This window comes from Desmodus rotundus, chromosome 3, assembly GCF_022682495.2.
Source record: "Desmodus rotundus isolate HL8 chromosome 3, HLdesRot8A.1, whole genome shotgun sequence".
Classification (NCBI taxonomy): domain Eukaryota; kingdom Metazoa; phylum Chordata; class Mammalia; order Chiroptera; family Phyllostomidae; genus Desmodus; species Desmodus rotundus.
In genome coordinates, this window is record NC_071389.1 from 201,508,955 (window position 1) to 201,533,273 (window position 24,319).

A 24,319-nucleotide genomic window follows, 5' to 3' on the forward strand; every position below is an offset into this window, starting at 1 on the left:
CATGCCAGCAGACCCAGCACCCGCGCAGGGCTGAGACCCGTCCCTGCCATTACCGCTTGCTTCCGTCCGTCAGAGATTACAGGCAGAGGGACGAAAGAGAACGGGAGGGTCAAACAGCTCTGTCACGGAGAACTTCTGAAATAGTGACACTACCATAACTAAAATTTCAGCGTACGGGATTAGTGCCTGGAGCCCAATGCACAGAGAACAGACCGGAGGCGGCCCGGGACCAGCAGTTGGAGAAATGGGGAGAGGCACTCCCCCAGCTGCATCCCTAAGCCAAGGGGGGGGCGAGGCGGAAGCTGTATGTAAAGAGGGAATGACTGACATTATCTCATCACTGATTAACGGCTTAGCGTGCATGTGAAAGCACTCCGCTGAAGGCAGAAGAAACAACAAGCCACACCCCCAGGCCCACAGGCAGGTTGGACAGACAGCTCCCAGGCGGAGGGGGCAGCCCAGAGGCCAGATGGGCAAGTGAGCCCAGGGGCCGAGACAAATGGCCACAACCCCACTGTCCCTCAGAGAAGCTGTCCCTCCCAGAGACAAGTGTGAAAACGACATTCATCCCCCAAAAGCTAATCTGGGTGTGGCTCCACCAGGCCCTCCCTGGGGGACGTCTCCGTCGGGATGCCACTGGTTCCACTCGGGGAGCGTGAGCCGAGGGAGGAAAACACAGTGTCTTCCATGCATCCCGCGGGGTCAGTAGAACACCCACAAGGAAGACAACGAACCCGACTCCTACCCCCCACACTGAGGCAATTCCCGGCAGGGTTTAGACGTAAATGTGAAATGTCACACGGAACACAGCGAATGCAGGCAAATTTAGAAGAAAAACCAGAAGTGACTATCTTTTATGACTGAGGCAAAAATTTCTCAGACAGGAAACAAAGTGCGAATCATAAAAAGAAAATTGATATGGAAACGTATCAAATGAGTAATTCATGTGCATCAAAAGACACTGGTGAGAGAATGAAAGGCAAATCATCGCTCAGTAAGATACTTTTAATTGGTCCAGCCACCAAGGAGGGAGCACAAAGGTGCTACAAGTCCACAGACAGGCCAACAGAAACATTTGGCCAAATATAAAAATGGTGCTTTGCAAGAGTCAGAAAGTATCTAGCTGTGCACTGTGAAAAAGAGAGGCATTTATTGAAGATACAAGATACAAGAAACATTGTAACATAAGACAAAGACGCCTCAGTGCCCTTTGAAGTAGGCACCGTGGGACCTCACACAGTTCTCCCAGTCACCATCAGCTGCCCTGTCGTATTTTCCTGAATCTCATGGATGGTCTGAAATCTCTTCCCTTTCAAAGGTGATCTGAGTTTGGGGAAAAGCCAGAAGTTGCACAGCGCCAAATCTGGGCTGTAGGGGCTGAGTCACCTGGGGGATTTGATGTTTCACCAAAAACTCTGCACGAGACGTGATGCATGAGCAGATGCGTTGTCACGATGAAGCTGCCAATCACCAGCTGCCCATAGCTGTAGCCTCCTGAATTATCCAAATAATTTTTGTGGAGGAATGTTCAAGCTTAACACAACATTTGATGCAGATTCATTGCTCTACTCGCTCAGTCATTTTGAATGTGATGGCCACACAGTGCACATGCTCGCTCAACAGCACCTACCGCCCCCACTGACCAGTACAGTGAAGTCGTCATTGTTCACACACGTGCCTTCCAGTCCACGCTCCTTGGTTGCCAGGGCACATCCGTGTCGCACACACCATTTTTGCTGTATTAACAGTGGCTGGGCTTTTTCTGGACAGACCTCGTGTGCTCAAACGGACGGAAACACAGAAAGACACCGAACTTCATGAGTCATCAGGGAAGCCACCGGGAAGCTGCAATGCAAATGCTCACTCGCCTGCGGGAAGGGCTACGGGGAGAGACGGGCCGTCTGGTGTGGGCGGCCGGCACGCCCAAGCCCTGCGGTGGGAGGCCGCTCTGGGAAACGGCTGGGAGTGTCTCCCAGAGCCGAGCGTGGCTGGAGAAAGGAGTGGCGTGTTCACCAAATTCCGGGATGTCCACAGCAGCTCTGCTTGTGACCGACTGAACCAGAAACAATGTGAATCTATCAACAGCAGGATGAACAGTAAACGTGGTTGAGGGTGAGTTTTAACTACACACGGGGGAGCAAACCGGGCCAAGCGTCAGACTGGCGGCCAGACCGCGTTGGGCTCCTCCCGGGATGCCGGGTTGGGTTAATGCTGGAGCGGTGATTGATGTTATTCACACTCCAATAGGACAAAGGATTGATGACTTAATAGGATAAAGCTGACGATAACCTCATAGATGGAAAACGTTCTCGAGAAATTCCCTGCACACGCACCACACGGAATCTCCGTGAGGATGAAAGACAAGCCTTGCACGTGCGAGAGTGTCTTGTACACGTGCATTTACACGTGTACCGATGGCCGACAGCAATGTCGTCATGAGGAGGAAGCGCTGGAAACGTTTGCTTTAGCGCCAGGGAGTCACCGATGGGCCCAGCATTGCACGGGGGACCCCGGGCAGAAGGACAGGGCGCAGCAGAGGCACTGGCGGCAGCCCGTCCCCACGCACGGTGACAGCAGAACAGCGCCTGTGGGCGGGTGGCCTGACCCCGCGATGGGGACCTTGGAAGGGGGCGACCAGGACTCGGGAGAGAGCCGCACGTGAACACAGAGGGCGGAGCGACGCGCCCACGAGCCAAGGGATGCTGGCGATTGCCAGGGGCCACCAGAAGCCGGAAGGGACAAGCAGAACCCTTCTCTGAGGCCGATGGGACAGCACAGCCCTGCCACAGCACGCAGCCCAGCCTCTGGCACCGGGAGACAACCCACCTCTGTCGTCCAGGCCGCCAGGTCTGCGGTGCTCGACCCGGCGGCTGAGGTGTCCCGGTACGTTGACGCTGGGGGCGCCCGACCCACCGGCATTACTCTTCTAGGAAGACATCCGTGCAAAGCAGCACAGAGTATATGGAAAAGGAGACACTTTTTCAAAACAGCGAACAACCTGGAAATTACCCAGATTTCCGGAGGTGAGTTCACACATGGCAGGCGGCCAGGCCCTGGTGACAGAGTGGACGTGGGCTGCGGTGAGTGGGCCAGACTGGAGCTGTCCCCAAAGGCCCTGGGGCTCAGGCAGCAGCTGGGGAGGGGGGGCCGGCACACACTCGCTGCTGGAGCCAGCACTGTCCTGGGGCTCGTGACCTGGGGGTGGACAGGACACCACAGGCACACAGGCAGTCAGAGAGCTGCTGGAGTCGGGCCAGAGAGGGGAGAGGCCGGGCTCCAGCGGGGGAGCTGCCCTGCGTCTGGGCAGGTGAGTGCCGTGGGCAGGGCGGGCAGGACGTGGGCCCGGCCTGGGCCTTTCGGTCGCACTGCTGTGGGCCAGGCCCCATGGGAAGCGGCAGGGCGCTGACCCAGCCGGCTGCCCAGACTGCAGGCTGCCCATCGACCCGCGCTCCCAGCCCAGGCCCAGAGCAGGTCCCAGGCCACGTGTGGTCGGCTCCTTCAGCAAACCATACACAGGAGCCCAGAGACATTCAAATCTCGACCTCAGCCCCCTCCACTCGCACCACACCCCAGGAGACGTCTTATGGAGGGGACCCAGGTGCTTGGCCGGCTCCTGAAGCAGATGTGACAGAACCGCACTCTCCCAACATCCTGGCTGGGCCCGGGAAGCCCCACCCCTTGCTCGGAGCTCAGGCCAGCGCCCCATCGAGACTGGCCCCGGAGCCCGGGCTCGCGGAGCACTCCCGGCGCAGGCACCCACGGCACCGAAGCCCCGCGCCCACGCTTCTGCTCCGCCTGGAAGAACAGCGGGCGGTGGGTGCACGTTCGCCACGCTGGTTTCTGAGGGTCGCTCGGACCGGAAGACTGGCTGTGGGGGCCGCGAGCTGAAGTGACACGCGGGAGCTGTATCTCCCCGCCAGAGGGACTGCGAGCGGGCCGGCCTGACAGCTCCGGTGGCAGCCAGTGCAGGGGCTCGGGCAGGGAGCTAGCAAGTACCTTTCTGTCTCGGAGGGTCCAGTGTTGCGGGAGAGCCGTGCGCGGGGGTCCAGGCGCCCGCTCGGACATGGCTGAAGGGCACCTCACTTTCAGTGGCTGAACGTCCAAGAGTGGCGTTGAAAAACTAGGGCTGGGAATGGGCGGCATGGACTTCTTGGCTTTCCGAACGCTGACGCCTTCCACGTAGAGGTCGGACCCGTGGACTTGCGGCAGGTCCACCGCGGGCTGCGGGGAGGGCAGGGAGATGAGGTTAGGGGGGTTGAGCTGCCCCTCACCAGGGCCCAGGGCCCCCTTTTCTGGATCTGCCTGTCGGTCAGGCATAAGGCCTCAGAGAAGCCTCAGCCACACTTCTTGACGGCTGGGCTACCTGCGCCCCCCGCCCCCCGCAGCAGGGTCCCACCCACAGAGCCAGAGGCTAGAGACCAGGGCTTGCAGGGGGACCTTTGAAGGAGGACACAGCTTCCCCTGAAGAGATGATGGAGGACGTGGTGGTTCCCAAAAGGAACGGCCTGGAAGGACCCAGTGCCCACGGGCATCTCTCCAGCCCGGTGTCCCCCCAGCGGGGTTTGCGTGAGCGGCCAAGGGAGCAGCCCCCGGCCCGCGGAGTCTCGGTTCCCCCGCTGCCCACCTGGGCTAGCCTCACCTGTCTCCACAGCAGCTCGAAGTTGCCGATGTCGCAGTTGCGGTCGCCCTTCCGGTCCACGACCACCTTGATGGTGTCCTCCTGCACCTGTGCGCACAGCCGGGCCGTGACGGGCGTGGAGGCGTGCATCGTCGGGCTGGAGTTGATCTCGATCAGCCAGGGCCGGAAGTCGCGCCCCAGGACGAAGTCGGCGCCGTAGAGCTCGAAGCTGCTCTTGCGCGGCTCCACGTGGTCCTGGGCCACCTTCATGGTGTTGGTGACGGCCCGCTTCATGGACGGGTAGATGAGGCTGCCCCACACGGACCCGCGGCCCTTCTTCTGCAGGTACTCCCGGAATGTGCTGCTGGCCCACATGTTGTGGGGGGGCAGCAGGGGGCTGCGGCCCTTGTCGTTCTGCAGGTGCCTCTGCACGGAGTTGTTGCAGAGGTGGACGGCGCTGCGGGGCAAGGCCGCGGTCAGGGCAGCCCCTCAGGCCCCCTGCACCGGCTGGATCCCAGCCACACCCCCGGACCCTGCCCCCCGGCACGGGGCAGGAGACCTCCATCAGCTCTCTGTCCTGCCCCGGGGGACCCGAGAGACTGCACCAGGGCCAGGTCCGAGGCCCTCCAGCACAGGGCCACCACTTAGGTAGGGGTCCCCAGCAAGTGACAACGTCCTCGAGACTCAGTCCACTGTGCAGAGCAGCAGAGATGGGCCCTTGAAGAGCTGGTCGAGCGGGAAAGAGTCGCTGAGATTCCCAGTGACCCGATTTAGCCTCAGGCCTCGCCCTAAGCGCTACGAACAGAATAATGGCTCTGGGGAGATGCTGAAGCACTACAGGTCCTCTCAAGAGCCTTTCATTCACGTGCGCCTGGGGCTTTTCCATGGGGTTCCGGGTGCCGACACCGCCCCGGGACTGTGGGTAAGTTTTCCTTCCTTCAGATGCGAAAGGAAAAGGAGACCACGTAACGCTGGAGAGTCCCGGAACGTGGACGTGCAGGGCACACGCTGCCCCGCTGGTCACGCCTGGTCACGCCTCCAGGGGCTCCCCCGCCAGCCTGGGGTGGGGGCCGGGGTCCCAGATGGAGCAGCGGGGCTTAGGGGTGGGAGAGAGGCGCTCCGGACTTTTCCGAAGACACACTTCCTGGGAGCCCAGAGCACTGGCTTTGAGGCGCAGCAGGCCTGCGCCCGTCCCTTGGGAGGGAGGTCCCGTGAGCTCCCAGACCTCGGTGCCCCGTGCGCCCCGTGGTGGTGGCAGCGAGTGGCGGACACGGCCGGGGCGCCCTACCCACTCCCGCGCCCACAGCCCCGCACCGGCGGCCCACCGACCTGTCCAGGTCGTCCAGGGAGAAGCGCCGAGTCGAAAACCGCAGGTAGCTCTCCTTGTAGAACCAGATGGTCAGGGGGTTCCAGTCGGTGACCAGGAACCACTGCCTGATGTCGAACTTGGTGCCGTAGATGAGCAGCGGGGTCTCGATGTACTTCTGCACCACCCACCTGTTGTCCTTGGTGGGCAGGTGGTCTGCGGCCACCAGCTCCAGGACCTCCTCCACGCGGTCCATGCACATGATGTCTGCAGGGGGCCAGTGCTCAGCCCCGGGACCCCACCAGCGGCCTGGCAGGGGGGAGGGCGCTGCTCGCGGGCGGGGGGCTTGGAGCTCGGGGCCGGGCTGCAGCCAGTGCAGCCCCAGGACTCCAGGGAGGACGGGGGACGGAGACGGGGCTGCGGTGGGTGTGGCTGAACGGGAGTGTGGGGCCAACTCTGGGCAGCAGCAGGCAGGGGCAGTGGGGTGTCCTGCCGGCGGCGAGGACCAGTGAGCCCGCATCCCATGGGTGACTGGACAGGCGAGGGCGGGCCGGGGAGGGTGGGCCTGGGGTGCACAGTGTCCGCCCGCACCCGGCCCTCCTCACTCTGCGGAGGGTTACAACTTCCCACACTCACCCCCCAAAGTCAGGCCACAGGACTAGTGGTGACCAGGGACACCTGAGCAGAAGAGACATGGGCTGCAGCCCTTACCGTCACCTATGGACCCTGCAACCCTCTCTTCCCTGACGGCCCTGACACTGGAAGGCAGTGGCGCCACGAAACGGTGGGGGGACTTTGATAGGCAGCCCCCCCCCCCCCCCCCCCGCCCCGACCAAGCACGAGAAGAGACGGACTTGGCCAGAGTCGTCCGTGGCCTTGTTGAGCGCCACCGGGGTTTGGGAGCCCCGTGTCACTTGGCACAGTCGGGCCATCCTGACTGAGGGGAGGGTGGAGGGGAGCCCTCCGCCGAGGCCCAGAGACGCGATGGCACGGGGTGGCTTTCCTCACGGAAATACGAGTCAGTGGCGACCTTGCCATCCTGGAATGACAGGCTGGGTCGCAGCAACAACCTGCGGGAGACATCCGGAGCCGGGGTGCACGGCCGGCGAGTGACCAGGCAGAAAGCCTACACCGGGTCTCCACCAGGTGGGTCTGTGGGCGTCCGCTCCCCGGGGATGCGGAAGAGGGCGCCGGCCTGATGACGGGGAGGCAGCCACCAGCAGGTGGCGCTGCCGTGCAGGGGGCGGCCCCCAGAGCAGAGCAGGCAGAAGCCCAGGAGAGAGACTGTTTCAGGGGGCGATGTTTAGGACTGAAGGCTGGAACTTCGAATGAGTGGATTTTTAGAAATCACGTAGAAGTTAACCACTTGTGAACGTAAGACAAAGAGAATGAAAAATCACCCCAGGGGGAAAGCGCGCGCCCAAAAGAAAAGCAAAGCACGCTCAGATTCCCGGGAAAACGAGAGCACCACCTAGCGCAGGAAGGTGCGGCGAAGGCCACGCTCAGAGGAAGCCTCGCGGCCTCGGAGCTTCCCCTGCACCGGAGACGGAGGCCGACACTCCGCCCTGAGCCGGGGGCGCTGGGCCAACGCAACAGCGCTGGTCCTCCGGAAGCACGAGTGAGCTTAGAAGACCACCTTGAAATCTCGTGTGCGTTTCCTTTAAGAAACACACGGTGTTCACCGCCAGGAATGAAGGAGAGAATCCGGTCAGGGCTACGACGCAAGAAGACGAAGCAGAGACGCGAGCGCTGGGTCCCCCCGGACAACGGGCCCCAGGCGTCGGTGCCTCGGGGAGCTCCCGGGGCTCCGGGTGGGTGGACACAGCCTGAGGAGTGGAGACCCCGGCTGGCAGAGACGGAGGTCCTCCATCCAGACTGAAGCCTGTTGCCCCTGCGGCCCCGTTTGACTGAGGCATGTGCTGGGCACGTCCTAACTGACCGGCAATGCTCAGAACAAAGGCCGGGAAGGTCAGTCCAGCTGAGATGCCTGTGCCCAGACCCAGGGCTGCGGGGCGCTGGGGCGTCCTGAGCCACCAGGGACCCTGGTGTGCAGCCCCTCCGCACCCACAGCAGGCTGTCCCCAGCCCGGGACGCGGCGGGCGCCGCGGACTCACCTCGGCCCCGGGACTTGGCGGCGGGCTTGACGATCCAGATGTTCCGAAGCCCGTCGATCTCGGTCTGCGGGCTCACAGCTGAGATCTTGTTCAGCAGAGCCTGGCACCGTGACAGGTGGCTTCTGGAATCGGGGATGACAGCGTCGCCACTAAAATGCAAAATGTAGGACGCGTGTGAGGTCCCCAGGGCGGCTCTCAGGCTCCCCGACGGCACGTCTGTCGGGCTGGTCCCCTAGAACCTCAGGCCACCAAGGATGCCGGGGACTCAACCCTGCAGGGCCGCTCCCGGCCGGGTGGTGTGCACACCAGGCACCCGAATGTGGACTCGGGCTGCACACGCACCCCAGCAGGGCCATGCCTGGGCCGAGTAAAGGCCGCAGGGAGACAAAGGTGGGGTTCCTGTGTGGGGCCCCAGGTGGGTGTGGCCCTCACAGGCCCGTGTGTCCGGCAGCAGGTGGTACCTAGGACGGCATCTCCCCTGTGAGGCATCCTGATGGGAATGCCGACCTGCCCACGCTGCGCCCTGCCCTGTCCTGCACCCAGCCAGTCCCGCACCCAACTTGGCCTCTCTTTTTGGGACCAGGCGTCTTTTCAGGGACCACGCAGCTTGGGCGAGAGTCAGGACCGCGGGGACCGAAGTGCTCCCTTTTTGCCACATGGATGGTGCCGGGAGCCTGAATCACGGACTTCTACTTCTTCCCTGAGATACAGCACCCCAGACTGGGCAGAGGGAGAAGGAAGGACTGTGTGCGTTTGTGGGCATGCTAAAGAACTTCAGTCTGTATAACTTTTAAATAAGTAATAATTCCTCTCCTTTTCACCGATCTCTGGCACTGAGAGACGTCTCTCCTCTGGCAGCGGGCAAAGTGAACCTAGTACGGGGGGAGGAACCCCGAGAGAAAAAGGGGGGTCTTTTACATCGCTCAGCATCCCCTGATCTGTTCTGTAACACTGTGGCCACGCAGACACAGTGGGGACATCGGTCGGGCGCTGTCCCAGAGAAAACACCTGCGAATGAGGACGAGCGGAAGCCGGGGGAATCTCCAGCCACAAGACTACAAGAAATATTAAAGGCAATTTTTTTAGGCTGAAAAAAAGATCTCGAAGGAATCACGGAATTGCAGAAAACCCCCAGAAAAGGTGAACCCAGAGATAATGCAAAGACTGTTGATTGTTTAAAGCAGGGGTGTCAAACTCCTTGTCCCGGGGGCCACATCAGCCTCACGGTTGCCTTCAAAGGGCCGATGTGACTTCACCTCCGTAACAGTTAAGGGGAGTCACGTCCTAAAATTGTTCCCGGGAGCGTCACAAGTACGAGGGTCAAGTTGTCTGGAAATGGTGAAAATGCACACGCAAGGCGGCCTGTAGCCATTCGAGCCGCCTGTCGTGATGTCTAGCACAGCCACAAAAACACAAAACTATTCAGCCAAAAAGGGCCTATGAGAGATACGATGGAATAATTAGAAGGCAGGAGAGAAGCTAAAAGGAAGCAAATAGTGAAGAGGAAAACGAACACAGAGAAGATGACAGACTGGAACCCAGCCACGTTAATCAGGTGTAAATGGAACAAAGAAAAAATTGTGAAACTGGGCAGAAAGCAAGCGCCAGCCATCAATTCCACGCTCTTCATATGGGACCTGCTCGGGATACAAATTTGCCAACAGGTGCAAACTAAGAGCCTGAAGAAGATGCGCAGCTGGACTGAGGGAGCGGGTGTGGCCGCACCCCTAACCCACAAAGTAACGAGCAGTGGTCGAGATAAAGGTGATATCTTGTAACAATAAAAGGGTCCGGGGAAAGGAAGACAAAACCATCCTGCATCAAAATGTATGAAGCAAAAAACCACAGGACTCAGCCCAGGGCATCGCAGGCAGGGCGCCTGTCAGGGTGGGGACCTGAGAAGCCCACCCGCCATCAGCGGCATTTCAGGTCCCGGCACCCAGCGACTGCACACACACCGCCGCAAATTCCTGTTCAGTCTTCATCCACAGTGATTGTCTGCACGCAAAGAAGCGCCCTGGCCCCGTCTCTTACCCCCTGCAAAAATCACTTAAACATCAACCGATCGTAAAAGCCCACAGCGAAAGGAAAGGTGTTCAGGAGAAGTGGCGGAGAGCGGCCCCTGCCGCCCACCAGGCAGCACGGCCAAGGCGCTGGGCTCCATCTGAACCATGGCCGTGGTCCGGGAGGGGGCTCGATGCACATGTCCGCAGAGGCCCGGCCACCCAGCAGATAGGCCCTGAGAGACTGGGCAGACACAGCCCCACCCAGCCGGGGTCACATATGAGTAAGCTCCTCACGAGAGGAGAGGCCAGGTGACCACAAAACACCTGAAACGCCAGCGGTCGCCTGAGGAACGCAAACTCGTCACCAGAGGGACTGGAAGCGAGAACGGGCCCTGCTGGGCACCGGGCAGGTTGCAGGAAGCTCTCGCCCCTCGCCGTGGGCACCTGCTCCTGTGGGGCTGCCCTGGGCACCTGCTTGCTCGTCCGGCCAGACGGGCGAGCCCTCTGCGGTCTGTGGACAGGATGGGACCCACACGGCACCGGTGCCGAGCGAGCACACACGGGAACCTCAGACCCTGGACACCTGCCCCTCGGGCTGTCGCGCCCTTGACTGTGTCCCCATCTCCTCGAGGAAGGAACAAATGTGCTTCATCTGAAAGGAGGAACGGAAACGCCCCCAGGGTGGTGGGTGTGGGCTGCAAGCAGACCCTGGAAACCGTGGCTCCAACCTCCCTGATCTGTCCCTTTGGCCGACAGTGACTCATGCTGCAGGGGTTCCCGGGCCTCCTCCACTCCGGCTCCCTCTGTGGCAGCGGTGAAGGGGACGCTGGGCCCCAGCCCTGGGGTGGACTCGGCCCTCAGGACAGAGGAGCAAGCCGGACTCAGCCTCTGGGCCCCCGTCAGCGAGGGGCTGTGAAGGCCGTGGGGGGCCTGCCCTGCCTGTCCCCACGGCCACTGTGGGGTTCAAATGAGGTGCAAGCCAGGAAGGGCTGTGGACGGCGCTGAGAGTGGTGTTACCTGGATACGCCCCTATGGGGACACATCCTCCAATCGGCCCACAGGCCCCCGGGGGACATGCAAGGACCCCAACACCCAGGCAGTGACCCACACACACGGACGGGCGGGCACCTTCCCCCTGCGCCACCCCCCTGCCTGTCCCCACCGGCGCCCTCACTGGACGAGGGAGTAGTACTGCTGGATCAGCTCCTGCCACTCGTCCTCCGTCAGGTCCTTGGCCGCGTCCTCGGAGACGTCGATGTCCTCGTGCTCCAGCTGCCCCAGGTAGGCCTGGCACACCCTGCACGCCGTGTCCACGAGCTGCCCCGACAGGCCCGTGGGCTTCGGATCGTCCGCAGCACCTGGAACCCGAGCGCAAGCACCAGACTGTGGCCCCACCGGTCCCCGGGCCGCCAGGCCTCTCGGGCCACCCTTCTGTGGGTAGCACCCTGGATGCCACACCTGTCTGAGCAGGTGCACCCCCTCCTGCAGGGCCCTAGGTAAGCACCCAGCACCCCCCACCCTCCAACTAGACTTAGCCCCTCAGGGTGGGGCCACGATTGGACGTCTTAAGAATTCCCCCACATGTGCCCTTCTCTGCGCTTGGCCTTCGGTGACGGCCTTGTGAGCGGGCGGTGGACAGACTGCGGTCCGTGTGCACAGTGGGACATCACTTGGCAATAGAGATGAGCTTTTGGGCCATGGGAAGTTGAGGAAGAACCTAAAGTGCCCATTTCTAAGGGAAAGCAGCCAATCTGGACAGTCCACTCGCCAGTGATTCCAGCCCCGTGACACTCCGGAAAAGCTGTGGGGACGGTGACAGAGCTGTGGTCCCCAGGGGCTGGGGCGGGAGAGGGATGCCCTGGCAGAGCACACGCAGGGTTTCGGGGCAGTGAAACGACTGGGTGTGACTCTGCAGGGAGGGACAGGTGGCCTTTCACACGTGTCCCACCCCACAGGGCGCACAGCCCCGAGGAGCCTGATTCAAACTGTGGACTGCGGGTGACGGTGACGTGCCCACATAAGTGCACCGGGCACAACTGACGCTCCCTCTGCGGGGGACGCTGACGGAGGGGGACCAGGCATGTGAGGATGGGGTGGGGGGTGAGGCTCAGCACCTCGACCTCACGCCCACTCACTGGGAACCTAAAACTGCTTCAGTGACAGAACAACTACTACCAGAACCTCCTTTGGGTTTTTAGGCCTGAAACCACAGAGAACCAGCCTCTTCTGCGGGACGGCTGGAGCAGGCTCGGGGCCAGGGCACAGCTGCAGCCCCTCGGCCACTGTCTCCCTAGCGTGATCTGGCCTCAGCCGCGCTCACCTTTCTGGCTGCCGGGGTCACCGTCGCCGGCCGCCTCCTCCCTCCTGCTCTGGGCTTTGCTCCCGAGGCAGTGCCGCTGGCTGACCACCCACTTGAGGATGCTGGAGGCCGCTGTGCGCCGGAAGTCATCTGGAAAGACACCGAGGCCTCGCCCCCTCCACCCATGCCGGGGACCAGGGGCCTCAGCCAGCACCAGCCTTCCACAGCCCAGATGTCCCACAGCCCACCTCACAGCCTTCCAGGGGCCTGGCGCTCTCCCCCACCTCCCACTCCCATGCCTCTGAGGGCGGTAGGGCTCAACAGGCCCAGAGGCAGAACCCATGCCCCGCTCCGCCCCCTGGACCAGAGGGCTCCTCCTGGACCACAGCCCTGTAGCACCACCGAGACCCTCCCTGGACCTCCCTGTGCTTGCAGCCTCCACAGCACCCAGTGCTGACTGCCAGGGTCCTGAGCACCCACCCAACACAGAAGGCAGCTCTGGGGGCTGCACACCTGTGAGCACACCTGGAGCGAGCCCACCCCACCCAGACTCTACCCTGTGCCCTCCTCAGCACCTGCAGATTCCAGCGCCTTCCCCCTAGCCTGCTCCTTCCTCACCTCAGCAGAGGCTGCCCCACCCAACATCCGCCCACCCAGCAGCTGCTGTCACCATGGAAGCATCTAGAACCTGAGCCCCAGGGCCCCTCACCCAGCCCCCTCCCTCCTTCAGAACAAATGCCCCTGAGCTCACACAACACCCCTGCCTCTCTGCCCCAGGACCCCAGACACACAGCCCGAACCCAGCTGGCTCCTGGCCTGCTCCCCTTGGGGCCCCTTCCCCTCCCGGGCCCCTCCAGGCCCCTGGCCTCAAGCAACCACCGCACTTGTCACCTCCAGCACCCCCAGCCCTGCTGCTTATTTGCTCTCTGGAGCCTGGGTGGGGTGAAGACATGGGGCAGGGGGTGCCGGGCAGATGCCGCATCCCCACGGCCCCCAGGTTGGGTGGTGAGGAACATGGGTGGCCCCTCAACAGACCAGCCCCACCAGCCCTGACCGCCTTCTCTCTCCTGTGGCCTGTCGGAAGGCTGACCAGGAACCCTCCCTCTGTCCCAGACCACAGCCTGCCGTCCCCAGCCTGACCAAGATGCTCAGACCCGGTCCCAGAACCAGCCCTGCGCCCCCCAGGCCCGCCTCTCCAAACCGCAGCCACTCATCTCTGTGGCCTCCGCCAGCCTCCCCGCTGCCTTGCCTTCGCTGCCTGTGGAAGTTTCTGGAAAGCCCTCACCACACACACGGAACTGAGGTCTTGGGGTGGGACCAGACCCTCTACCTTCACCCCAGCCCAGTCCCAGCCCCTCAGCCAAGGCCTGCCCCACCTCCCTTCCAAGGCCCACGCAGCGTGTCAGCAGGGAGGCGGCCCGGAGGCCCGGCGGGTTTCCTGAGCACAGGTCCGCTACGCACCCAGGAATTCTTGCTTTTCGCTGTCGGAGCAAAGGCCGTAGCAACGCGGGAAGAAGGTTTCGGGGTTGTCCTGGACGTACCACGGCAGGCTCCTCATGTTCAGGCACAGCCCGATCTGCGGAGAGAGAGGAGAGGAGAGTCAGGCCCACCTGCTGCCCTGGGCACCTGGGACTGGCCTCTCCTCCCCCGCCAGCCCTGCCCACCCCCTGGCCAGCTGCCCCCAGTGGCCCAGGGAGCCCATGTGCTGGCTGGGAGCCTGGGCTCTTGGGTCTCCTCTGGTCCGTGTTAGGCGTGGCAGGGGCCAGCGGCTATCCGAGGGCACCCAGGGTGGTGGGTGCTGTGCTCCCTTCCCAGGTGCCTGAATGGCGCCTGGGCTCAGGCCCAGGAGGGTTGGGAGCAAGCCGGAGGGGCTGCCGCAGAGCTGCGCGCCCACCACTCTGGCCCTATGGGTGTGACCTATGGTTACAGAGGTCTGGCAGGCAGCCCTGCTCCCAGGGTCCAGCTCTCCACCCCCATTTGAGCTCACTGATGACCCCTACAGGTGGGGTTCTTTGCAGGGAGCCCGGCCTGGCTGGGGCGCCACAGGTATTGTCCACCCTGCAAAGCGCACTGTGGCCCAAGGCCTTGTGAAGACGCACAGGGGGCTAGACCTCCCACTGGGAGTCATGGGGGAAGTGGTGGGCCTCGTCCCTGACCCCCTCCTGTGCCATCCTTGTCTGTGGAAGGGACAGTCCCCTGGTTGCCAGGAAACCCTCTATTAAACCTCCCCAGAGGGTACACGCAGGCCCTGGGTAGGTCCCATCTCTGAACCTGAGCCCTCGGGGAAATGGGGGTCAGCCCCTTCCAAGAGGCACTATGGGGCTGGAAGGTGGGGGGGAATGGGAAGCCCCTGTCACTGTCTGTGTAGCTATAAGTCACCGTGGAGGCAGGTGAGGGTGGCCCACCCTTCCTCAGAACCAGATCCCCACCGCGGGGGCCCAGAGCCAGGGTCCAGCCCAGTCTTACACTTGGCCTGGACACCAAGAGGCAGGCGTCACTATGGCCACAGGGTCTCCCAGGGACACGGTCAGGGGCACACGGGGCTCTGGGGACTGGTGGGTGGGGCAGGTGCCCACCAGTGAGGCGCCCCCACGGCGCTGCCCCTCCCCCCACCTTGGTGGTGAAGGACGCCGTCTTCCCATAGTGGTTCAGCGCCTGGTCGACGTTCAGGCTGTGGTAGTCGACGGCGTCTTTCTTGATCGTCCAGAGGAAGTAGGGCGTCTCGTTTTTCACCAACCTGGACTGGCAGGAAGATCTTCATCAGGACCAGCGCTCCAGGGCCTCGGCCGAGAGCAAAGGCAATCGGGCTGTGAGTGACAGCGCGTGGCTTCCGACTGTGTGTCTCCCATCAACCTGCCGCCCGTTCACCAGGGGATGGAGGCCCGTGTGCACAGCCGGGGGCGGGGGATCAGGCTCCAGGCTGCAGGGGCACCGAGGGGACCGGGGACTTAGCGTGCTGTCTGAGTGGCCGGCCTGTGAGTGCCCACCTGGGCACAGGGGTGTGTGCGTGGGGAGCAAATGCGGCACTTCTGACCTGGGCGCCCCTCCTACCTGGACCCACGAGGATGAGGTGCTACAGAGGGGCCAGGCTGGGCGGGTGTCCACCCTTGGAGTTTACAAACAATGGCACACGTTGGGTCAAATATTCTCACCAAAGAGGCACAAGGAAATGAAAACCTTTTCCACAATCCCACCCCCAGAGATGCCCCCTGACCTCGGTGAAGACCCCTGAGGTCCTCTGCGGGCCTCGTGCCCACGTTAGGGCACCAGGGAGCCAGCGCCGCGTCCCAGCCTCATCCTGACCCCTCGCTGAGGGCCGGCTCAGCGCAGGAATGTGACACTTTGCTGGGGGAACCAGCTGGGCCAAGGTGCCAGGTACCAGGGTGGGAAACTGCGTCCAGGACGGAGCCACCTGGACCTGAAGCCCGCGCCCCAGCCTGTACTGCACACAGATGCCACTCAGTGTCACCCAGGGTCACTTTTACAGAAACGAATCAAACAATGTGCCATCGGCCTCTTCAAACCGTCCATTTTCCTATTTGCCATTTGGGGCTGATCTGTGGGTTCCTCAGCCCTTCCGGATGTCACAGCTTTCAGACCACGCGCTGCAAAGCCCCACCCCCTGCCCCAGCCCCCTCTCGTCTTTTTGCCCCTTTCGCAGTGTCTCTGAGGAACAGGCCCTCTCAAGGAAATGGAGCCGAGTGTGTTGCATTTTCTCCCCGGGGACTGTGCCCCCCTGAAGTCACAGACTGACGCTGCGTCCGCCATTCACGGTAGTCTGTGAGTCCTGCGTGAGGGCGCCTCGCATCTCCACACCCGCTCTCGGGTCGTCACTGCGGGCTGAGCTGCCACCCCGGGCATGAGGCCGGGCCGCTCTGGGCTCAGCTCTGCTCGGGAGTCCGTGTGCGGCCAGCAGCACACTGAGCACACCGTCTTCGCCGCCGCGGCCCCACAAGGGAGAGGGGCGCGCTCTCCTGCCTGTGCCTCACATGGGCACACAGGCGCACATATGTATACACACGCACACGCATGCGTGTCCTGCACCCTGCCGCCCAGGCTGTCTGATCCCCAGCCTGGCTCTGCGGGGGCTACTCAAGAGGCCCGGCACGCCCCGGCCCCCCCACCCCTCTGGACACGGCGGGCGGCGGGCGGCGGGCGCGGGGTCGAGGCTCGGCCCGGCCCCCGGGACGTGCGGGAACCTACCATCATGTCGTGGATGTCGTCTTTTTCCTCCACGGCCACGGCCTGGTTCTCTTTGCCTTCGGCACGTTTACTTTCTGCAAACACAACGTGGGAGACGTCCTCACGTCACGACCTGGACGTCTGACCGCGGGCACCACTTCCGCGCTGCTGCCACCGCGGCCACAGAGCACCCGGCTTCCCAGCGACCTCGTCTGCAGGTGCCCTTGTGGGTCCTGAGGCGGAGCAGGGTCAGTCAGGCTCGGGCCTCATCAGCCCATCCGCGGGTCCCGGTGCCAGGGTCAGGGCCTGGGGCGGGGGACAGCGGGGGGTTGGTGTGGGCCTCGATGACCGCGAGGGAGCTGAGGCCGGAGGAGAGACAGTCGGGCAGGCACAGTGGGGACACTGACTGGTGCCAGGGTGGAAGGCACTCGCCCAGTGCCCAGATGCCTGGAGGGGAGCGTGGGGGGTGAGCTCAGGCGTGGGCAGTGGGGTCCTCAGCCTCCCGAGGGAGGCCCGCGTCACAGGGCCTGCGGGGTCAGCACACACCGGGGCCCTCGAAAGAGACACACAGACGTCAGACACGGAGGGACGGAGGCTTCGATATCTACCAGCGGCCCCGTCAGCTTCGCCGTTGGCAGTGGCCCTGGGCAGCAAGTGCGACCTCTTCTCCACCCAGCCCTTCCTGCGCAGGGTGGCGCGGATCACGGGGTAGTGTCCGTAGATGCAGAAGATCTTCTTCTCCTCGAGTGAGAGATCGAGTTTGCAGTGAGAGGGCCGGAGAGCAAGCGAGCTCGTCCTGTCAGGGCACCCAGTTCTGGGTGCAAGGGGGCGCGCGGCACGGGATGCACCCAGGGACCTCTGAGGACACGCAGACCCAGGTGCGGGCCCGGGCCCACCCCCGCCAGGCGCATCTGTATCCTCGGGGGGGGGGGGCCCTGCACGCTCTCACCCCCCACACACACACGGGGTGCACTGACCCAGGACCTCGGTGCTCCTGAGACCCGGGCCGGACTGGATCTAGTTACGGGCCTGAGGACAGGAGAGTATCGATCCTGCGCAGCCCCTGGGGCCCACGTGGCTGAGGACGCAGGCCAGACGCACCTGGGCCTTTCCCCGGGGGGTGGCAGCTGTGGGGCCGAGTCAGGCACAGGTGCAGGCTCAGCAGTGAGCTGAGGGCCTCACGAATTTGTGGGAGCAGGCACGGGGGTTAGGAAGGAGGGGGACGTGGCTCACACAGGGGTCCCTAATTAGCTGACCTTGAATTAATCAAAAAGACAGACCGTCCTGGGGTGGGTTGCTCTTAATCAGGCAAACCCCTTAAAAGAGGGTCGGGGCTCCCCAAAGTTAGAGACTCGCAGCAGCAGGCCCTCTCCCTGTGACTGGTTTTGAAGAAGGCGCCACAAATTCGAAGGCCACGAGGAATGAGTTCTGCCAACTACTGAGGGACTAGGGTGTGGGTCCCTCCCCAGTCACGCCTTCAGATGAGCCCCCCACCCGGCTGATGCTCGACTTCAGCCCTGAGAGGCCCTGAGCCGAAGGCCCGGCCTGGACAGCTGACCACAGAAACTCTCAGAGAATGAATGAGGTTTAAGCAGCGAAGCTCACGGGGGCTTGTTACTCAGCACAGCCGCTGTGGGGGATCTGCACGCCCACACCCCACATGCCTGCCACCTCAGAGCCCGGGTCTGTGACCAAAAGCTGCGAGGTGACGTTCCCGCAGCCGGGAAAGACCAGCGGGGGGGGGGGGGGGGGTAGCGAGGGGGGGCAGCTGGTCAGCGGAAGCCTCCTTCTGCTGTGAAAATCCATCCAAAGCCCATCCGAGCTGACTCGCAGTAGGGCTGCCGCCTGAGGGTGAGGGGCGGGGCACCCTGCAGCCCAGCCCTGCCCTAATGCAGCCAAATCGAGTGACTTTAGAAAGAGTGGCTGATTTTACCAAGTCGGCGGAATACCACACCTAAGGCAGCCACAGAAAGGACAACAGGGGACAGGCTCTCACATTTGGGGGTGGGGGGCGGGGTGGGGGAAGGAAATGTAATTGTTGAAAGTGATCGGTCCAGAGGGAAATGACCCAGACAGGACAGACCCAGCGAGTGAAGGCAGGCCCTGGCAGTTTAACTAGATAAACACACTTCTTACACTTAAAAAGTGAAGAGCGCTGGGCTAGATTTCGTAAAAGCCAACTCTGTTACTACAAGAGGAAACAAAAACACAGAACTACAGATAGCTAGAAAAGGAAAGAGGCTAAGTCTGAGACAAAGCAGACGTTGGGACAAATCAACATCACTAACAACAATTATTTCTTAGTTTAGAGTCAGTTCAGCAGAAAGATACATTTGTATGCATCCATTATTAATAGCGTAGTAAGTCATCTACAGGGAAAATGAACAGAACTAAGGAACAGACAAATCTGCCTGGTGTGGCTCAGTGGATTGAGCGTCAGCCTTTGAACCAAAGGGTCGCTGGCCGGACTCCCAGGCGGGGCACATGCCTGGGGTTGCAGGCCAGGTCCCCAGCAGGGGGGCACGAGAGGCGACCACACTTTGATGTTCCTCTCCCTCTCTCCACCCCCCCTCCCCTCTATAAATAAAGAAATAAAATAAAGGAAAAAACAAATCCACGTTAAAACAGAGTATTGCCTCCCTGGGGGACGATAGCGTGATCACGCGAGCACAGGGAACAGCCCGCGGACTCCGCCGGGCCCACACCACCTCTCGCGAGAATTGACGAAGCACCAGCGCGTCTGAACAGCTCAGCGGGAGAACGTTGAACCGACCGTGCGTCCTCAGCCACATGCAACCAGCCCAGAGACCAGTAACAAAATAACTAGAAAGTATGGACGTTCCCAGCTGCACTTATGCACCCCATGACCCATCAGCAATCGCACGGATTATTAGCTGACGCTCCACAGAGATCCCACCCATGCGTGCAGGGACGTCTGCATCTGAAACTTCGTGTGCTCGAGGGGGAGGTCGAGTCACTGAGCTGCTGGGGGTGGCACACCGCGGCTGCCAGGATTGCGGGGACCGTCCAAGCGCAGCTCCCCAGCATGACAATCCTCCGCCAGGACGACAGGTGCACCGTGCACGGTGAGTGTGCAGTTCGGGGGCTATGCGGGCTGCGCTTCAAGGGAAAGGACCGAGCACGGGTCCGCGCTCCTTGCACTTCCGTGGCCCGGCCTCCGCGAGTGAGGTGGCAGGGTGCCCCGGGGTGTGGGCCCACACAAGGGGCTCCGTGAGTCACCAAGAGCCTGCCTCTGACACAGAACCCGCGCCCGGAAGTGCGCCCACAGTGGGACATGGGACAGGCTTGTTCCACATGTGGGCACGTTCCCAATATTGAAAGTGCTCCCATTTCCAACGGCTGAAATAAAAAGTAACTCTGGCGCCAGCCTCCAAGAGGGGCAGGCCCGCTGGCGGGGTGGGGGTGGGGGAGGGGGCATCAGACCCTGGGACTCAATCCCCAAATTGCAAAGTCAATTTCATTTGTGAAAAGTGCCCCTCCCACAAAGCCACAAAGCGTATTTACCTTGATTGCCTTTTCTGTCAGTTGTTTCGCTATTTTGTATTTGTCTAATTTGGGGGAAGAAGACCAGTCTTGGGAAATTCCTCGTTTTAATTCTGCGAAAGAGAAAACAGACATCGAGGCAAACAGGTCACGGGACACCAGGCAGAATCACCAAGGTCCGGCCCCTCCCACCTCCTGCACCCAGCCCACCCACACACACCTGTCACCCCCTCTGTCCTCGATTCAGGGACCGACCTAGGGGCCCCCAGCCCAGAGCAGCAGGTGCAGCCCCACCTCTGCCCCCATACTCCCCTACACCCCCTCCCCACCCCTCCAGCCTCCAGCTCTCCCCCCTAGACCCCCTCCTGCATCTCCCCAGGCCCCTCCCCTGGCTGTGGATCCCCTCTCCAGGCTCCCCCACAGCCCATACTTGGGGCACACTCTCTCCTCACGGGACCCCCACTGCTGTGGGGCCTCACAATGGACCCCCCTCAGCCCCGGCCTGGGCCAGCCCTCAAAACCAGCCCCCCTCCATTCCTTCCTGGGACCCCCAGCCACAAGACTCATCAACACACGCCGAGTTTCACAGTAACAGGCTTGAAAACTAAAATGGAGACCCCCCTGCCTGCACACTGCACACTCCTGCCACCAACCTCTCCACCCGTCTGCGGGCCCTGCCAGGCACACTTACGCAAAGGTCACACATGCACAGGCCGGTTCCAGCCACTCCCTGGGGCCTGGCCTCTGGCGGCACTGGACACCCGTGGTCAGCCCCTCCTCACTGTGGTCCCTCTTCCCCTCTCTTCCCACGTGGTGGCTTTAAATTCCCCCTCCTCCGGATGCCCCTGGAGAGTGTATCCCACCCAGACTCCTGACCTCCCACCGCCTCCTGGACCCACGGTCCCTGGCTGTCCAAGGTCAATCTCAGGTGGGACAGGCCAGCAGACATGCCACCTACTTGCTCCTCCTGGGGAGCCCCCTCTATCCCTGGACCCCCGAGCCCCATGTCCACACAGCCGACAGGCTGAGGCTCAACCCCCCAAGCATCGCCCCGTGAAGCAAGCGACCCACGACCCCGCCTGACACCACGCACGGCCGTGAACCTGCAGTGGGGCGCAGGCCCGCGTGGGAGAGCCAGGCACACACTTGGAAAACACAACACGTGCTGCCCCCAGCTGGGGCCGGGCGCCGGGAAAGCACCGACTGTGGGGTTAAAATCGGCGCACCGGGCTTGACCAACGGGGAAACGTTCTGCTCTGTGAAGGAAACAAAAAGGTCACAGACCACCCCACATCCTACAGCCCGACCCAGATGGGCGCGTGGCGACTCCACTGGTATGACGTCTGAGCTGGAAACCCTAACCTATGGTCACAGACCCCGGTGGGGTAGGGGCAGGAGAAAACCAGGGTGTGAGCGTCCAGCAGCTTTGCCCTGAACTGGTCAAAGCCAGGCCAGCGGGGCCGCGGGGCAGTGCGGGCTGTGCTTCTGGTAGAGAGAGATGAGCCACCAAAGCCGGGGGGGTGGGGACCGAGGGCTGAACACAGCTGGCGAGCAGACGTCACCTGCTCCACGGCCCCGTGCGCGCTAACTCCAGGACACACGGAGCACTCACCAAACTGAGCCCAGAGAAGGTTCTGCCCCCTGACGGCACGCTGTTAGGTTAGCGGTCAGCAACAGGACCAAGTACCAAACAGAAAACCACCCCTCACCACTGGTGGCCAAGGAAGTGGCGGAGACGCAGAGCCGGGCGCAGGCCTCCACTGGCTGGCGACTGGGACACCAAACGTCAGCCCTCGCAGGCCGTGAGGCCGCGATCAGAAACAGGTTTTGAGCTGAGTGCGCGTTTATTACAAGACGATAAAAGGCTAAAAACACGGCAGGAAGCAGCCACCTCAAGACTTGAGAAAGAACACATTAATTTAAACCTCCAAATTACGAGAAAATGAATAAAAAGGAGACATTAATGAAATATTTTCTAAAAATTCAATGAAGAAAATCAACCGAGCCAAACAGGTAAGGCTCACGAAATCAATGGGCAACTGGGGAAGCGACGGATGAGAAAGAGGAAAAGCAAAGAAAGGAGAAATCGGACAGGGGCCCTGCTTGGATGTTTACAAGCCAAGAGGACGTTATGGACTCTACGGCAGTAAACTAGGAATTTAGACAAAACGGACCGCAGCTGAGGATCAAGGACACCAGAGACCAGCCCTGAGCGGACAGAAGCGGTTCGGCCATTCAAACAACACTCCACTCAGCTTCTTTTTTCAGACTGACAACAGGGTTCAGGGCGGGCTGCCCGAAATGTGCCACTTTTATGATAAGTGTTGATTACTTATGAATTAAAGTTACGTAAGAAAAAGCCGGCGCCAGAAGGACACTCTGACCGGACCCCCCCCCACACACATGCACGGTGCCTGCCCTGCCCCAGGAGGAGGAGACGGGGATTCAGGGCTGAGAACCAAACTAAAAATTCACTGCAAAAAGGTAACTAGAAATTTCCCTGAATGTTCAAACATTAAGCAGCATGCTTTTAAAATAAAAAAATGACCGAAAGCAAACTTTTAAATGGTTTGAATTAAGTGATAATGAAAATACGACGTGTCAAAGCAGTAACACAGCTGAAATCGGGACTGGAGGGACGTCTGTAGACTTTCACTGCATGGATTAGGGAGCTGACGTCAGGGAAACAGGAAAGCTGGACAGGCCTGTTTCTGGAAAAGAAACCCACAATCTAAATGGTTCCCACAATGAGAACTCCAGGCCTAGATGAGATCACAGGTCAGTCCGTCCAAATATGTAAGGGGAAAAATGCCTTATATAAACCCTTACACGGAGTAGGAAAAATGGACTATTTTCCAATCTTTTCATGAAGCCGTGAATTTAATACCCAAACCCGACAAGGACATTACGAGAAAGGAATAGTACAGGCCAATCTCATTCATAAAAACAGACACAAAAATCTCAAACAAAAAATGTGTCAATCAAATCCAGTGACATCTAAAGCAATACAGGCTGACCCTGTGGGATTCGGCCCATGGCTACAAGTCGGTTCAGTATTTGACAATCCATCAGCATAATCCATCACACTCATGGACTGAAGGGGAAAGTGTGTTGTTATCTCAACAGATGCAGAAGGAAGTGTGTGATAAAATGTAATAGCTATGCATTAAAAACTGTCAGTAAACCAGGAATACAAGGGAACCTCCTTTAAAGCTCCTAGCACCACCGTACTTCTTGGCGAAATACCGGGCACTTAGTGCCGGAGTGTGGGAACAAGAGACGTCCGCTGCCCCAGCTGCATTCAGCAGCACGCCGACAGAGCCAGCCAGTGCAACCATGGGGGGAAAAGAGATACAATGTACAAAGATGGAAAAGATGCACAGACGATTGCGGGGGTAGCAAATCTGAAAGAATCTACACGCTACTATAAGTAGTGAGTTTATGGAAGTCACCAAACACCAAGTCCGAGAACGGACTTCAGTTGGATTTCTACATACTGGAAACAACCCGAAAGTGGAACTCCAAGAACTAGATGTCATCTGCCACAGCATTAAAAGCGCCAAACGCCCAGCGGTAAATGGCAGAGACGCGCCCTTACTGCACGCGGAACCACTCGCCGCTGCGGAACGAACCGAGAACCGAGCGGCCTCGGCCCGGAAGACTCAACGTCGTCTGGAGGTTTCTTGCCCAACTGAACTCTGGGCGGCCAGTCCCGGCGGGGCTTGCGTCTGTGCGTGTGTGGAAATCAAGCGTGACACCGACACTTGGGCGGCAGTAAAAGTCCGAGAAGACCCAGACAGGTCTTGAGGAACGAAGTCGGGAGACGCAGGAGGCGGTCGGACTCATCGCCAGGCCCGGGCCGTAGCACTGCGCGCTCCGGGCCGCGGGGCAGCTAGGGACGGGCGCGCGGGCGGTACTGACTGTGGTCTTCTCTCCAGTCTCCCTCCGAGGAGGCGGACAGCAGCCTCTTCCTCTCTCCCGGCTCCATTCCAGCCTCCGGCGGCTCGCCCTTCCTGCCCTGGGCTCCGGGCCCTGCACGGAGAGTGTAGGGGCGGTGGATCCACGCCTGGGGCAGGGGCCTGCGCGGGGTTGGGGGGCAGGTGCGGGGCTGGGAGGCAGCTGCGGGGCTGGGGGGCAGGTGCGGGGCTGGGGGGCAGGTGCGGGGCTGGGAGGCAGGTGCGGGGCTGGGCGGCAGGTGCGGGGCTGGGGGACAGGTGCGGGGCTGGGGGGCAGGTGCGGGGCTGGGAAGCAGGTGCGGGGCTGGGAGGCAGGTGAGGCAGGTGTGGGGCT

The 24,319-nt window shown here is 61.3% G+C and overlaps 1 protein-coding gene across 1 annotated transcript; it reads right to left on the bottom strand.

Annotated features, from left to right (window-relative positions):
• Positions 1–1,128: 1,128 nt before the first annotated feature.
• Positions 1,129–24,146, bottom strand: TTLL8 (tubulin tyrosine ligase like 8). The gene is made up of 14 exons (XM_053919818.2): positions 23,951–24,146; positions 20,051–20,142; positions 17,134–17,266; positions 16,547–16,620; positions 14,957–15,085; positions 13,805–13,919; positions 12,365–12,493; positions 11,219–11,402; positions 8,039–8,187; positions 5,948–6,191; positions 4,640–5,075; positions 3,997–4,221; positions 3,010–3,195; positions 1,129–2,804 (listed from the first exon to the last, which is right to left on the bottom strand). Exons 1-14 carry the CDS (start codon positions 24,015–24,017, stop codon positions 2,265–2,267), a joined length of 2,703 nt encoding a protein of 900 aa, XP_053775793.1. The 5' UTR covers positions 24,018–24,146; the 3' UTR covers positions 1,129–2,264.
• Positions 24,147–24,319: the final 173 nt, after the last annotated feature.

Coding starts and splice junctions, on each gene's coding strand:
- TTLL8 (XM_053919818.2), bottom strand. CDS start 24,017: ATGGAGCCGGGAGAGAGGAAGAGGCTGCTGTCCGCCTCCTCGGAGGGA. Junction 12,494..13,804: donor CGAAAAGCAAGAATTCCTGG/GTGCGTAGCGGA, acceptor GTGTCTTTCCAG/ATGACTTCCGGCGCACAGCG. Junction 8,188..11,218: donor CAGTACTACTCCCTCGTCCA/GTGAGGGCGCCG, acceptor TTTGCATTTTAG/TGGCGACGCTGTCATCCCCG.